At 33.4% G+C, this 17,916-nt stretch overlaps 1 protein-coding gene across 2 annotated transcripts in view; it reads left to right on the top strand.

Annotated features, from left to right (window-relative positions):
• The window catches only part of LOC114325672 (serine/threonine-protein phosphatase 6 regulatory ankyrin repeat subunit A), a 314,485-nt gene that overhangs the window by 164,268 nt on the left and 132,301 nt on the right, over positions 1–17,916 (top strand). For both annotated transcript variants that reach the window (XM_028273796.2, XM_028273793.2), the window contains exons 6-7: positions 3,894–4,049; positions 4,173–4,344. In XM_028273796.2, coding sequence (XP_028129597.1) covers positions 3,894–4,049; positions 4,173–4,344 — 328 coding nt within the window. The remainder of the gene's footprint in view (positions 1–3,893; positions 4,050–4,172; positions 4,345–17,916) is intronic.

Here is a 17,916-nt window from a genome sequence, read left to right as displayed (position 1 = left end):
TAGGACAAAAATACAGTATTTGGAATGTTCATTTAAAGATGGAGTTACTACAAATAAAATGGTATCTTTGGATGGTGAAATGTTTGTGAAAAGCAATAGCTTTAAGTACCTAGGATCGGTATTACAGAGTAATGGAGAAATAGATGGAGATGCATGCAGTAGAATTAGAGCTGGATGGATGAAGTGGAAAGAAGCGAGTGGTGTGTTGTGTGACAGAAAAATTCCAATGAAGCTGAAGGGAAAATTCTATAAAACAGTCATAAGACCGGCTATGATGTACGGAACTGAATGTTGGGTAGTGAAAAAGAAAGAGGAACAACGAATGCATGTGACGGAAATGAGAATGCTTAGATGTATGAGTAAAAAAGAAGGAAAAAATTAGAAATGAGTATATTAGGGGAAGTCTAGGTGTGGCACCAATTGATGCCAAAATGAGAAAGCATAGGTTAAGATGGTTTGGTCATATTCAACATCGAGACGTTAATCACCCAATAAGAAGAATAGCTGAAATGCAGACTCCTGGAAGGAGTAGGAGAGGAAGACCAAAGAAGATCTGGGGGAGACGATAAGGCAGGACATGTTGGTAAAGGGGATTAGCATTGATATGACCCAAGATAGAATTGTGTGGAGAATGCAATTAGGAAAGCCGACCCCGCATAGGGATAAGGCAAAGAGAATGATCATGATGAATATCAGCAGAAAAAAACAAATGTGTGACAATATCTATATAACCACTACGATGTAAAATCGAAATTGATGGGAAAATAATACAGCAGGAAGCAAGGTTTAGATATCTAGGAATATATATAACTAGTTACGGAGATGTTGAAGAAGAAGTAGGACAACAAAGCTTAAAAGGAAGTAAAGCGGCGGGATCTCTTAATGACACAATCTGGAAGAACAAACACTTAAGACAAGACACAAAAGCAATAATCTATAACGCAGCAATTAGACCTATATTGACATACACGGCGTAGACAAGACCTGACACATCTAAAACGAGACGACTACTAGAAACAGGAGAGATGAAAATACTTCGATAAATACCAGGGAAAAGTCTGTTGGATAAGGAGAGAAGCGAAAACATAAGAAGATCATGCAATGTAGAAGACAAATGAATGGGTGACAAAACGGAAACAGGAGTGGAACGAACACATTAGTAGAATGGCAGAGGATAGCATAGTACGAATAGCACGACATAAGTCACCAAATGGACGAAGAAGTATTGGCAGAAGTAAGGCTAATATTGAAGAAAAACAGGCTTTAAAGCCTACATACCAGACGGAAGAAGAAGAAGAAGAACTTCGGAAATCGTTCTCAAAATACAAAACCTTTCTCGGATCATAATTAAACTAGCTCTGTGTAGAAATGTTTTATATGAATATGCCGGACGTAACTTCAAGCCCTTTGGTATTAAGTTATTATCCCATATCTTCATAAAATTTTGATGAAATTTTGACAATGTGCCAGTTTTTTCGTATAGAATTTTAAGTTTCCTAAAATTTTTGATGACGCTTGGCTCATACCGGTTTCTTAATATTGTTCTGAAGCCTTTTTGTGGCATCTTATAGCCCAGTAAATGTCCGTTTTGGAATGTAATTTTCAGAGTCAACTCCAAATTGCATGAAAATTTGGTTTTAGGTTCTACCTACCCTCCAGTTCAATGTTGAAATTATGCCGTTGGTTGCATTTACTTGGGGGTGATTTTAACCCCTTCTCGGGGGTGAAAAAACATACATTCGAGATAAGTCCGGAAATAGATAAATTGACTAAAAGTAACTTTTATTCTATAGAGTTTTTTAACTGAGTTTATATGTAGTTATTTGCGAGTGAAAATGTGTATTTTTCATTAAAAAAATACGATTTCGGGCGGTTTTTCGCCAATAACTCAAAAAGTTAAGTATTTTATCGAAAAAATATTTATAGCAAAAATGTAGCTTATAACAAAACGAAAAAAATGGTGTATTAAGGGAGTCTATAAACCCAGTAAAAGCAAAGTTGTAGCTCAGGCAAAATACGTTCTTATTCGTCAAATTCCAAATCTAATATTTCAACATGAAATTACCAAAAAATGAAGCACTTTTCGGGAAAAACTTATTAATATTTAAAGTGTTTAAAATTTTTTATTTTTGTTTATTTATTTTTATTTTTTATCATTCATACAATAGGCTATAAAGACGATGTCATTTGCGAATCCCAAATGACTGAGCTTCTCTCCATTTATGATGATACCATACTCGTTCAGATCTTCCTTCTTATAAAGTATGTTCTAAAAGCGCCGTGAATAGCTTTGGAGAGACAGTGTCTCCTTGCCGTACTCCTCCCTGTATACAGAATTTATTTGTTTCTGGTTCAGATAGTCTTACGCTACTAGCCGTGGCATTTTATTAGTTATTAGCATTATGTTAGTGTAGCGATGATCTAGTGTCTAGTGGGTGGTCGTAAGTGCTATTTATTATCTCGATTATAATCCAGCTTGTTCTCTGGGCTGATAGAAGTCTAACTTAGCCTCCAGTCTTTTTTGGTATTTTTTGTGAAAAGTTTATATGTGTGATAGCAAACTTATAGGATGGTAGTTTTTAGATTTGGTATGTCTCCTTTCTTGTGTCATAAAACAATGAGGGTATTGTTCTATTGACAAGGGGTTTTCCTTGGCAGATGCATTCGATGAAAAGTTTGGTCACAGCCTGGATGGTTTGGATTAGTTTGAGTTCCACATTTCTTGTCAGCATTCCAAGCAGGACCGAAATATCTTAGTACAAAATAGCTATTTGTATAACAAGGGAAGAAAGTGTTACTTTTCCTCCCGAGAATGAAGTTTACTGCCCGACGCATAGCGGAGGGCAGTAATCATTCAAGGGAGGAAAAGGCACTTTACTCCCATGTTATACATATGGTTTTTCCACCTTCCTCAAATAACAAGTCATTTTTTCATTTTTACTTAATTTATTTATGTAACTAACCAACAAAATTTATTAGAACTAAAACTAACAAGTAGGTACAATATAACTGTCAACTGTCAATATAAGTCAAATTATTAATGTAAACATTGTTAAATCAAAATAACAATTTACTCTTTTTTACCATTCTGCAAAATACAGGGTGTTTTATAAATAAACGTTAAAATGTATAGATACTTCGTAATAGAAAATAGATATTGTACAGGGCGTCAATAAGTTATATTTCATGAATGAAATACCATGACGTCACTTTTACTTTTCCTCCCTAGGGAGGAAAAATACAACTTTGCTCCCTACAATCAGGTCCGGAAAAGTATACTTTCGGTAGAGGTAGGTGGAAATAGCTATTTGTATAACAAGGGAGGAAAGTGCTACTTTTCCTCCCGAGAATGAAGTTTACTGCCCGACGCGTAGCGGAGGGCAGTAATCATTCAAGGGAGGAAAAGGCACTTTACTCCCATGTTATACATATGGTTTTTCCACCTTCCTCAAATACCAAGTCAATTTTTCATTTTTACTTAATTTATTTATGTAACTAACCAACAAAATGTATTAGAACTAAAACTAACAAGTAGGTACAATATAACTGTCAACTGTCAAATATAAGTCAAATTATTAATGTAAACATTGTTAAATCAAAATAAAAATTTACTGTTTTTTACCATGCTGCAAAATAGAGGGTGTTTTATAAATAAACGTTAAAATGTATAAATACGTAATACGTAATAGAAAGTAGATATTGTAGAGGGCGTCAATAAGTTATATTTCATGAATGAAATACCATGACGTCACTTTTACTTTTCCTCCCTAGGGAGGAAAAATATTTTCCTCCCTAGGGAGGAAACGTACAACTTTGCTCCCTACAATCAGGTCCGGAAAAGTATACTTTCGGTAGAGGTAGGTGGAAATAAAAATTTCCTTTATTTATTTCAGAGGGGTAAGATACCCTTGTTGCTAGCTGTTGAAGCTGGTAACCAGTCTATGTGCAGAGAATTGTTAAGTGCACAAACGGCGGAACAGCTGAAAGCGCAGTCAGCCAATGGAGACACAGCACTCCATTTAGCAGTACGACGAAAGGATATCGATATGGTAAGTTTATTTAATAGAATATTATCATTGTTGATTAAAATATTAGAGGATATTGATAAAAAACCGACAAACAGACGTGTTTCCTAGGAACTTGTGTGTAAAAAATCAACGGACATATTTCAGGTAAGAATACTGGTTGATTATGGTACAAGCGTGGACATTCGGAATGGTGAAGGTCAAACTCCACTACATATCGCCGCAGCAGAAGGCGACGAAGTTTTGGTCAAATATTTCTACGGAGTAAGAGCGTCAGCTAGTGTTACAGACAATCAGGATAGAACACCTATGCACTTAGGTAAGATTTTAATCAATTGTATCATTTAATAAATAAAGTAAGTAATAGTTGCACTAAAGGACATCACACACATCTTATGGAAAATATAATGTCACTCAAATTCAATAAAATTTATACGAATAGATTCGTTTTAAATTAACGGTCAAATCTTATCATTGCGCCAACTCTTAATTATGATTAATTACGGCGCAAATTGCAATTAAAGTTTATCGAAATCACATTTTTGGAGTCAGTAAAACTGTCAGTTACAATCACTATTGCTCTGGGTGCTATTCAAAAGAGCTTAAACCCCGCTGGGCCTAAGCGGATTAGTGAAACTAATCCGCTGATTTATGGAGTACCGACAATTTGGGTATTATAAAATATTTTTTCTCTCTCTAACTTATGTACGTATCCATTTGATTTCAGATTTATTTATATCAATTTCTGCTCTTATTATTGAAAATATGGAGTTGGCGCAATGATAAGATTTGACCGTTAATTTAAAACGAATCTATTCGTATAAATTTTATTGAATTTGAATGACATTATATTTCCCATAAGATGTGTGCGATGTCCTTTAAGTTTTGCCAATCCGATGTTTTTATGACTTTTAGAGATGATAAATTGACATTTTCTCTTTTGGTAGTTAATTTTTTGGATTTTTCTCTTTTACTTGGAGTTTCCTGTTTTGGTGCTTCTAAGGTGCACCATACCTATAGTAAAAGCCATAGTTAGAATGCAGTGTTAGTCTTACGGCGCGCATGAATGCCCTCATGTCGGCACAGTGGTAGGTGCGTATATACCACCAACCACCGTAGGCAATTGTTGCGTGCGCGTATTGTCCAAGTAAAAAATACTGTAGAATAGCTTTAAGCCGGTGAAATATGATATTCTTCAAATATAGATGTTAGGTCAAACGTTTAAGAAGCGGCCCTTTGTGAAAGCATCTGTGTTTTTACGGCCAGACCTCCCGCATATCTATTTACAAGTTTCGTGCAAAACATTAGTTTTAGTTCGGTAGCCTAGCAGTGTATTAGTACTGGAGTGTACGTGTGTTAAGTGATACGAGTGTTTTGTTTGCTGTAATTATTTTGAATATTGGTTTAGTATTTCGTTTGGAGAGTGTCAAGTGTTGATTATTGTAATTTAATTAATGTGAATAGTGATGTGGCGCCCGTGGGATAATGTAAATATCGCGTACGATAACGCTGATATTGTAGAAATTGCCAGTGCTAGTGTGAATGTAATTACTAAAAAAAAGAGATCGTAAAGAAGATTCGAATGCATTTAAATGCAGAAACACAGCAAGTATGTTTGAATGTATACAAAAATCTACGTACGAAATTCGGCTTCGATGAAACACTATTGGCACAAGCCACCTCTGATTTAACAGAAATTCCACTTTCTACTGTATATAAAATAGTTAAAAATGAACCCTATCATCGCAAGAAACGATGTGACTACAAATTTTCAAGACCTTTAAATCCTTCACTTGTAAAACTATTGAAAACCACAATATACGACTGCTACAAAAGCAATGAAATACCTACAATAGAAATAATAAGAAAGAAATTGGAAACAACCGGTCGAAATATGAACTGCTGTGAGAAAACTCTTCAAAATTGGATAAAAAAAATGGGCTTTAAGTTCAAAAAAATAAATAAACGTCAAGCAATTATGGAAAGCCAAAGAATAGTCAACAGACGTAATATGTACCTAGAAGAAATTACTAAATATAGGCAAGAAAATAGGAGAATTTATTATTTAGATGAAACTTGGTATGATACCCACGATACAGTAAAGAAAGGATGGACAGATGGTTACCCATGTGCATACCAGAAATGCCTGCAAATAAAGGCTCGCGACTAATTATTGTACATTGCGGAGGAAGTGAGGGATGGGTTCCGAATGCTTTAAAATTATGTGGGAAGAAAATGGAAGATTGTAACGTTGACTACCACAAGAATATGGAAGCTGACATTTTTGAAGATTGGTTTGAAAACTCGCTGATCCCAAACTTGGAGAAAAACAGCGTAATAGTGCTTGACAACGCTTCCTATCATTCCCGACAACTCACTAAAATACCAAATACATCTTCAAAGAAAGCTGACCTGCAAAATTTTTTAATGGAAAATGATTTGTATTTCGAAGATTTTTACACAAAAAAACAACTTATTGAAGTTCTACACACAAAGCAATTTAGAAAATTATACGCTCTAGAGAGTATTGCCGAAAAGCATGGACACACTATATTGAGACTTCCCCCCTACTTTTGTGTTTTCAATCCTATTGAGTTAATTTGGGGACAATTAAAACCAAGTATAAGGCGTTCAAATAAATTTCCTAAATTTGACAAAAAGGTAATTGAGATCATTAAAAAAGAAGTAGCCAATATTACCAAAGTAGACTGGCAGAAAAGAATCGCCAAAGTGATCAAAGTGGAAGAATATTATAAGAAGATTGGGCACTTCCACATTAATGGTGGAAATAAATTTATTATTGAATTGGGCGATGATAGTGACGAAGAAAATACGGAAGAAGGAGAAAATGAGTTAAGTGTATCAGTATTTTAATTGTTGTGTTGTGCAATTCATTTTCCAAGCATAAGTGTACTAATAAAAGACTCGGTTAAAAAAATATTTTTAGATTTTGTATTTTTAATAAAAAAAAGAGCGGGGACATGCTTGCATTTTGTGCTGAATTTTAAAGTTTTGAACTGTATACCTAAAGTAATTTTAGATCTAACTGTGTTTTTATAAAGTTCTTTTAGTATCAGTAATTCTAACAATAACAAGATTAATTATAAAAGCTATTCTACATCAGTTATTAATGCAAGCATGCGGTAAGAGGGAGGTCCCTGTGAGGTTAAATGTTATTAAAAAATTGATAAAATTAATTTTAACACATACAATATTATGTCCTGCTTTAACGGTATTTACCTAAGTATAAATAAATATTTTTAACTACATATTTAATTACCAGAAAACACCAGCTGCCGGCCTAATATTAAAGAAGAACAACCCAAAGAAAGCTACAAATCTTACCTATTACACTATATAGATTGCTTGAACTATATATTCCAGTGTTATGATTCTTAAATCCGGTCCTAATGCACCGCTCGGGGCAAACCGGCAACGTGGTTGGCCGTTCTCCGGTAAGAAATACATTGCCCTATGCTACCTGCATTGCATTCTAACTGTGGCTTCTACTTTAGTGATCTAGATTATGAAGAATTAATCTTAGAACGCCGGTCCTTGGAACACAATAGGCTTGAAGGCTCCCTTGCTCAGTATTGGTAGATTAGGTATGGGCGGGTCGTTCATAGTGGTGAGAAATATAAGAAAAAATAGATATATGAAAGGGATCAAAAATATCTTTGCCCATGACAGGGGTCTCCCAACATTTAATATCGAACTTCACTACACACTGTCTCAACCGAAAATTAATTTGAATTCAAAAGATATGCATTTTTATGGAAAAATATTTACAGAGGGGAACCGTTACTCTGTGTGTGGCCTGAATGGTACATAAATTCACCCAACTAACGGCATATTTTCGTTCGGACCTTCTAAAGGACAATAAAAGATTTAAACAGACCAATAACACTATATTTAAAAACAAAAAACTAGCGAAAACAGCGAAGTTCTAACAGAAGATTCTAACACAAAATATTTATGACGGATTACACTGGGAGGTAAAACTATAGCGGGGATTTTATTGGCACAGCCAACAACGATGTCTTTATGAAAAAGAAGTTTAATAAGATAAACGAAGATTAGACAAAATATAGCAATCGTCATTTTACAGGTAGTACGTTCTTTAACGGTGAAATATTTCAAAACCTCTAAATTTTAAAGAACCGCTTGGATTGACATGAAATTTGGCATACACATAGCTAACAAGTCAAAGAAAAAAAGTGATATTGTGCCGATGTGTTCTTTTGCAGTAGGAGTGAGTTTCACCCCCTTTTGGGGGTGAAAAATATATATTCGAAATAAGTCCGGAAATTGATAAAATGACTAATTCTAAGCAACTTTTGTTCTATAAAGTTTTTTCACCAAGTTAATACTTTTCGAGTTATTTGCGAGTGAATATGTTAATTTTTCTACAAAATAACCACATTTTCAGATGGTTTTTCGCAAATAACTCAAAAAATAAGTATTTGGTCGAAAAAAAGTTCTTATAAAAAATATAGCACGTAAAAAAGTGAAAAACATGGTGTATATATTAGGTCACTATACCTAGTAGAAGCAGTTATAGTTAATGAAAAATAGGTTCATATTCGTCAAATTCCATATCGAATATTTTAACGTGCCATAACCAAAAAACGAAGCACTTTTTTGGGGAAAACTCATTTAAACTTTTTTAAAGTGTTTAAAAAATGCTTATTTTTGTTTTTCAAAAAAATTTTTTAGCATCAAAAGTAAACAAGTTACGCTCAAAATAAAGTTGGTCCCTTTTTTTGGTAAGAAATCAGGAAAATCACCCCCTAATTAGCATTTCAAATTAACTTAATGGTTACCACTTCACAAGCTTGTTACTCACGTATGTATTGATCAAATGATCTGTAAGTTTCATCGGTTCAAGATCCTTATTTTTGAAAGAGCTGTAGTTAAAAGCGCTTGAACGAGTCACTTATCACGAGTGTATGCAAATTTAGAAACACCGAATCTTAACCAATTTTTGTCTTACAGAAAAACCAAAAAATTCAAAATATTCAGAAAAGTAAAGCCGGCTTTTTTATTGTTTAAGATTTTTGGTATCTCTAACAATTTTTTTCTACAACCGTGTTAAAAATGCAATTTTTTAACCGTGTTAAAAAAAATACGAGCGTTAAAAATGCTACTTTAAGGCACTAGTGCTTTAAAATTTTTATGGCACTACAGTTCGTATTGACCGTATAGGCAATTTGGATGTAATGTCAACAAAATATAAAAAGGAATGTCAGTCAAGTTCAAGTAAAAGTTTTTGTAGATATTGTCCTGTAATTACGAGTTTGTAAGAAACTCGTACGTTTGTAGAAAAATATTGTATGATATGCGTGTTAAAAAGTACATTTTTAAGGCACTCATGTGAATTGCAGAACTCGCTATCGCTCATTCTGCAAACTTTCACATGCGTACCTGAAACGTGTACTTTTAACACTTATATCATAAATAATTATAAAGTTATTTTGAAGAAAAGCATTTTTTCAAAATTAAAATTTTTAAAAATTTTACTTTTAAACCAAGTTTTTTCAAAAATAAGCACTTTGAATCGATGAAACTTACATATCATATAAACACAACATAATTAAAGTAACTTGTGAAACGGTAACGATTAATTTTATTTAAATTGCTAATTGAGGGATGATCTTCCTGATTTTTTTTGCCAAAACAAAAGGGACCAACTTTATTTTGAGCGTAAACCCATTCGGTGCTACTTGGGAACTTGCTTACATTTGATGCTAGAAATTTTTTTATAAAAAACAAAAATAAAGCTTTTTTTAAACACTTTAAGAAAGTTGTAATGTATTTTCCCCAAGAATAACATTATTTGGATATTTCACATTGAATTATTCTATTTGGAACTTTTCGAATATGAACCTATTTTTCATTAGCTGTAACTCTGCTTTTGTCAGGTATAGAGACCTAATATATACACCATTCTTTTCACTTTTTTATACACCATAGTTTTGCTAAGAATATTTTGTTCAACAAAATGCTTACGTTTTGAATTATTTGCGAAAAACTGTCTAAAAACGTGGTTATTTTGTTGAAAAATGAACATATTCACTAGAAAATAACTCGAAAAGTATTGATTTGGTGAAAAAACTCTATAGAACAAAAGTTGCTTAAAATTAGTCAGTTTATCCATTTCGGGACTTATCTTGGACATATATTTTTTCACCCCCGAGATGGGGTGAAATTCACCCCCAGGGCAAAAGGACACATCGGCACCATATCACTTATTTTTGGTCTTCTAAAGTGTACTAGTACCTTAGCAAATTAAAACATATTACCTTACTGTATAATCAAGAATTAGATTAATAGTCACTATCTTAATTTGAATTGTAAATGATTACTGAGTTAATTGCTTCGATGCGATTTTCATGCGTCCGACATTCTTCTGCATTGTTTCTTTAAGCAGTATTAGTTTTTCCGATTGGTAGGTTGCTAACCTTGCCAATAACGAATCTATTCTAATATGAACGAATTAATAAAAACATTCAGAAGGAAACCATGGGCAGACTACTTCCGATCTCAATTTGTTAAAGGCGACGATAATGAACCACCAACACCTGAAGTTACAACAAACGAAGAAATAAACATCGGGGAGGGAAAGATAAAGGAAGCATTAAGAGAATTAAAAAATAGAAAATCTCCAGGATAGGACAGAATATCGAACAAACTCCTAAAGTAAGGAGGACAAGATCTAACTAAACAACTGTTAAAACTAATACAAAAAATAACAGAACAAAACAGGATACCACAAGAATGGATATCAAGCATCCTAATACCTACCTCTCTTCAAAAAAAGGAGACAAATAGTTAGAATAGACACAACATTAAAATTAACAACCAAAGTGATAACAAACAAACTGAATGAAATTATAACATTAGCAGAAGAACAACAAGGTTTTAGGTCGGGAAGATCATGCACTGACGCTATATTTATAATGAGGCAAGTTCAAGAGAAATAGTTAGAATACAACACACCAGCATATTTATGTTTCGTGGACCTAAAGAAAGCATTTGACAGGGTCAAATTAAAGGACGTTGTCCATTTGTTATACTCAAGAGAGGTACCTCTAGGAATAATTAAAGCGATCGAAAACATCTACCAGAAGAACACAATAAAAGTAAAAGTAGAAGATGAACTAACTGATCCAATTGAAGCTGGTAATGGGATAAGATTCCTTGAGTCCTTTATTGTTCAACCTGATCATGGATAAAATAATAAAAAAAGTAAAAACTAAAAAAGGATACCAAATGGGAGAAAAACAACTATTGTTCAACCTGATAATGGACGAAATAATAAAAAAAGTAAGAACTAAAAAATGATATCAAATGGGAGAAAAACAACTTAAAATATTCTGCTATGCAGACGATGCAATACTAATCTCTCAAAGTAAAGATGACCGCCACAAAATTTAACATAATATTATGTTAATTTTCCCAAAAAAGACAAAATGCATGGTTATAACAGCAAATTTATTAAGATGTAAATTGGAGCTGGAGTGTCAGATAATAGAACAAGTGATGGAGTTTAGGCATCACACTATCTAGCTACGAAAGGCTCGAAATAGAAGTGGAAGATCAAGTGAATAGAGCAAACAGAGCCGCAGGTTGCCTGAATGACACAATATTATGGAGAAATAAAAACATCGAAAAAGAAATGAAAGGCAGAATTTACAAAATAGTCATCAGACCAATACCTAATGACATAAGCGGCAGAAACACGACCCGACACAGAGAGGACCAAAAGATTGCTCGACACAGCGGAGATGAAAACCCTTCGAAAAATCGATTATTAGTACAGATATACGACGGAGATGCAAGGTGGACAACATTAATAACTGGATAAGAAACAGAAGAATAGAATTGAATGACCACATAAGCCGAATGGCAACAAATAGGACAGCGAGAGACAGGTCCCCTTTAGGAAGACGATCAGTGGGAAGACCACGAAATCGATAGATCGACAACTTACTAGAGGCACATTGAAAAAACAGAGAGAGTGTCATGTCTATACAAAAAGAAGAAGAAGAAGAAAAAGGAGTACATTCTTCTATTAACTTTTGATATTTCCGCACTTCGTTATTATAATCGTTACGCCCAATATAGTTATAGTAGTAAGTTTTGCATATTTCCCAAATATGTTCAATGGGATTGAACTCACAATGGTAAATGGGCAGTCTAAATATTTTATAACCTAATATTGAGGAAAAAAGGAAAAAACTGCTAGGCAAACAAACATTTTCGAGTAAAATGTGCAGTGCACATGAATTATATCATAAGGATTTACTGTAAATAACTTCTTGCTATTTACTGTAAATAACTGTAAAAATCTTATAAAACGATTTTTTAAGTCAATTTAGAAATAACTCATGTTTCATATTTTTATTACTAGACCAATTTACTTTCGTACTTCTTATGGTGTACAGTAGAGCGAACCATTGGCTTGTGGTAATAAATAAAGACAGGCTGGTATTTAAACTGCCTTTTGGTACTTAGTTAAATAAATTCATAGCCAACGTCTTCAGTTTAACAACATTATATTATTTACGAGTATAATACAAAACGATGCCGACGTGCCGAACCACAACTATCAACAAATAACAGTACTGACCTCAACATTATTTCGACATATTCACGTCTAATAACAAATACGAATGCCTTACAGCTGATTCTGGTGAATTTTTTTATACACATGAAAACATTGCAGCACCACGAACATTTCACGGCCAAGTAATGTTTTATGTTTACTTTATGGTCAGTGGCTTTGGATAAGTTTAGTAATATTAAGGCTGTCAAGTGTCTAACGATGATTCAAAACAGCTGCAAATTCGTGAAATATATTTAACAAGAACTATAATTTACTATATGTAAAAGAAATGCCCAAATTATAACGTTGACCTAAATAGCCTATAATCAAGATTGCAACGGTAATATTTTCTTCTTCTCTAACAATCGATAATACTTGGAAGTCATTAAGCTCCAGCTTGTGCACGCAAAAATGAAATAATTATGGTAATTTAGCAAATTATAGAAAAACCACTAGGAGTATTTTAAAGAAAGCTTTTCAAGCACTTTTCTGATTATTTTTATTTCTGGTTATAACGTCATATTCAAACGCGACCTTCCAAAACCACTCCTTATTATATTTTTCTGATTTATTATGCCCGCACGCCATTAGTAGATTAGCAAATTAGGCATAACAAAATGTGTATTTATGACTTTTCTGACACTAAAGTAACATACAATAATAAATTCAAATAATATTCAAACCAAGAACATATCTTGATACAAAGATTTGTTGTAATACTGAATGGCGCAAATAACATCATCGTTCATTGCTAATTTGCCTACAACTGGTTTTAAGGGTGTTTCTACTTCTATCTTCTACAATAAATATTCATAATTTTGGTAGTCTGTGAGAATAGTTTTCCATCGCTCTTGACAGGTTTACTGTTCATCTTAGCTTATCTCTTTTTATGAAGAATATTACATTTCACCTATCTAGGATTTTGATATATCTATTTTAAAAAGGAGTTTTCTGATTTGCATCTGCATCCAATTTAGAAATAGTTCATGTTTTCGAACAGGAATAATTTCTTATATATTGTTGTTTTGGTTTTTGGGTTTCATTTATAATCATAGGCATCACGACATACCTAGTCTGCGTTGGTAGCCAGTTGCTGTGAATTACTTAAATGGTTAATTCGTCGTTCATTGCTTCTATTTATCTTCTCAAATTCATGACTTTGTTGGTATCGTTTAGTTTCTGGCACCTTCATACACTTTTCTTCTCCATATCGGTCGGTCTGTGGCTGCGTCTTCCCAAGTATTAAAGTCGATGTCACATTTATTTGGTATTTTTAAATAATTGATGGATTCGACTGTTACTTGATGGAAGTTCATTTTATATAACAATAAAACACTGAAAACGTTTGTTTTCTATACTTTCACAAAATGTATTACAACTATGTGACTACAGCTGTTTCGGCAGAGTGCCTTTCTCAAGTGATTTAGATTACTATGGGTTTGCCTTTTTAAAGTCTTTTAACTGAAGAGGTTGAGGAGTGGGGAGCTGTTTATCTCGAGTTGGTCATTCAGAATTATATCTGTATTTTTCAATTTATTAATTTCCATAGATTCTAATAAAGATAGCTTAAGGCCTTTATTTTGAATATGCAGAATTTGAAACTGTTCATTAAAAGAATGATTATGATCTAGAATAGAAGATGAAGTGCGTATGTAGAAGTGTCTGTTTTTCTATTATTGAAAGCCTGTTTGTGTTCTGCTATCCGTTTGTCAAAGGTTCTGCCAGTTTGACCGATGTAAGTTTTGGGCAGTCACCACAAGTTAGTTTGTAAATACCACTCTGTAGTTGTTTTATCTTTCGGCCCTTATTGTTCTTAATATATTTGCTTAAGTTGTTGTTAGTTCTGAAAGCTGGTGTTATTCCTTTCTTTTTTATGTATCTGGCTATTTTTGTTGTTATCTTGCCAGTATATGTGATAGAGCAGAGGGTACTGGGTTCTTTCTGTGGTGGTGGATAGACTAATTTCAGGGCTTTCTTATGGAGTTTTTGGTTTAAAATTTTGTTAACTGTTTGTTCGTTATAGCCATTATTTACTGCTATTTGTTTAATGATGTTCAGTTCTATCTCGAAGTTATTTTTTGACATGGGAATTTCTGTCAGTCTATGTATCATGCTATGGTAGGCTGCTAATTTGTGTTGTGTAGGATGGAATGATGAATTGTTGATAGTTGTGTCAGTATGGGCAGTATACACATTTCATCATCCTATCCTACACAACATAAATTAGCAGCCTACATACAGTAAACAAACATTTATTTCGTACAGTTTAAAAATCGAGAGTGCATAAATATTATTTTTAAAATCAATTTACCGTTTAAGAAAATTGTAAATTACGCAAAAACTATTACTCCTAGTTATAGAACATCCCTATACCATTCGAAAGAGGAACCTGTGTTTAGTATAATAATTTATTAACATACATGGTGTTTTATTTAAAATAAGCATCATATGACACATCAAATAATCTAATAATGAAACTGTAAATTTTGAGCACCCTATAAATAAATGTGTAATAATCAATCATGGAATACAATAATTATAAAATTATTACCAGACCGTACTGACATAAAATGACAATGTCATACAATGCCATTAATTAACTACATCTTTTGTTTTAAAATCGATTTACAGATTAAGAATTTTAATAATTGTAAATTACGCAAAAACTATGACACCTAGGTATAGGACATCCATATACCATTCCAAGGAGGCAGATTTGTTTAGTATAATTATTTATTAATATACATGGTGTTCCATTTAAAATAAGAATCATATGACACATTGAATAATCCAATAATAAAACTGTAAATTTTAAACACCCTATAAATAAATGTGTAACAATTAATCATGAAATACATTCAACCAATATTTAAATATTTAGATGTAAAAGTATTTTTTTATAATTTCTTAAATAACTTGAGAATAAGCCTTCTTTTAAAACTTTACATTTTAAGAAAAGTCACCATAACTCAGAACACTCTGTACATAGGTACATATAGGGAAGCCTTATGAAACTATACCTTATTTTTTTGCGGACAATTAAAAAATGCAATAAAATATAGGGTGTTCCATAAGAAAAAATATAATTTTGATACGCCGCCATTTATTGGGACACCCTGCATATTTCAAAATAATTTTAAAATGTAGATTTTTTTAAAATGTAGATAATTTAAAAACAACTAATTAAATATTTTTTTAAATCCTTTACCATTTCGCTGTAATCTTCCGTCGCGTTAGTGGTGACTCACCCTTTATACAGATGGATGCTGAGAATTCCATGGGTACAAAAAGTTTCTAATAATGAGGTACTTCGGCGCATGACAAACAAAAATAATTACTAAGAATAATCCAAAAAAGAAAAATGCAATACTTGGGTCATGTGTTAAGAGGGAAAAGATATGATCTACTTCAAATCATATTAGAAGGTAAAGTACATGGCAAAAGATTGGAAGGAAGACGCCAGAACTCGTGGTTGAAGGACCTGAGAAGATGGTTTTATCGCTCATCTGCAGAAATTTTTCGTGCAGCAGTTTCCCAATCTACAGTTGCCATTTGGATATCGCCAACCTTCAAAAGGAGACGGCGCAATAAGAAGAAGAATGTACTAGCTAATGTAGGATTCACTCATCATCATAATCAATGGCGCTACAACTCTTCGTGAGTCTTTGCCGCGTTTACTATTGCCTTCCATGTTTGTCGGTCCTGTGGCACTATTTCCCATTGTTTTACTCCCATTTTCTCTAGATCTTCTTTGACTGCATCTTTCCACCTTTTTCTAGGCCGCCCTACAGACCTTCTTCCATCTGGCCTTTCCCAGAACACATTGTTTATAAGGCGATTGTCATTACTGCGTATCACATGCCCTGCCCATCTGAGTCTATTAGCCTTTATATATCTGACTAGATTTTCTTTTCCGAATAGAGACTCTAGCTCGTTATTGTATCTGCGCCTCCATTCGTTTGTCACGCTGTCTCTGCAAGGGCCATACATCATTCGAAGGATTTTACGTTCCCAGCACCAGCAATTTATTTACTTCTCTTTTTGTTAGCGTCCATGTTTCGCTTCCATACGCGACTGCTGGTCGTATTATGGTCTTACATATCTGGATTTTTGCACCTCGTGAAAGAAGTTTTGACTTCATTAGACGTTTCATTGCAAAGAAAGATCTGTTTCCTGCCATTATTCGCGTTTCAACTTCTCGCTCTAATTTGTTGTCATTTGTGATTGTTGCTCCTAGATATTTAATAGCTATTTGTATAAAAAGGGAGGAAAGTGCTTTTTCCTCCTGAGAATGAAGTTTACTGCCCGACGCGTAGCGGAGGGCAGTAATCATTCAAGGGAGGAAAAGGCACTTTACTCCCATGTTATACATATGGTTTTTCCACCTTCCTCAAATAACAAGTCATTTTTTTTTTCATTTTTACTTAATTTATTTATGTAACTAACCAACAAAATTTATTAGAACTACAACTAACAAGTAGGTACAATATAACTGTCAACTGTCAAATATAAGTCAAATTTATTAATGTAAACATTGTTAAATCAAAATAACAATTTACTGTTTTTTGCCATTCTGCAAAATAAAGGGTGTTTTATAAATAAACGTTAAAATGTATAGATACTTACGTAATGGAAAATAGATATTGTACAGGGCGTCAATAAGTTATATTTCATGAATTAAATATTATGATGTCACTTTTACTTTTCCTCCCTAGGGAGGAAAAGTACAACTTTGGTCCCTACAATCAGGTCCGAAAAAGTATACTTTCGGTAGAGGTAGGTGGAAAAATTTTTAACCACTTCGAAGTTATGATCGTTTATAGTAATATTTTGCCTTATTCGCCGTCGTTCTTGTTTTGAGACGACCATGTATTTTGTTTTGTCTTCATTTATTTTTAGACCGATTTTTAATGCAGCTTCTTCAAAGCTCGAGAAAATATCCTTAATTTCTAATGTTGACTGTGCTACTGCGTCTACGTCATCGGCAAAGGCGAGTATGATTTTTTCTCCCCGAGCAGTTATGTCTGGTTTGATTTTTGGATAAATTTTTCGCATGACATATTCTAAGGCCAGGTTAAAAAACAATGGAGACAACGGATCTCCCTGGCTCAGTCCAGAATTTACGCAGAAAGCATTTGATATTTTCCCCCTATTCTAACTTGTGCAAAGGAGTTACTTACACACATTTGTGTTGCCGCAGCTATGTTCTTGGGTAAATTCACTATGACGTGGTAAATGTAAAGATTTATGTCGATGCTGTCAAAGACCCTTGTCATAAGGACA

The sequence above is a fragment of the Diabrotica virgifera genome, chromosome 4 (assembly GCF_917563875.1).
Source record: "Diabrotica virgifera virgifera chromosome 4, PGI_DIABVI_V3a".
Lineage (NCBI taxonomy): Eukaryota > Metazoa > Arthropoda > Insecta > Coleoptera > Chrysomelidae > Diabrotica > Diabrotica virgifera.
This window is presented reverse-complemented; position numbering and strand designations above follow the sequence as displayed.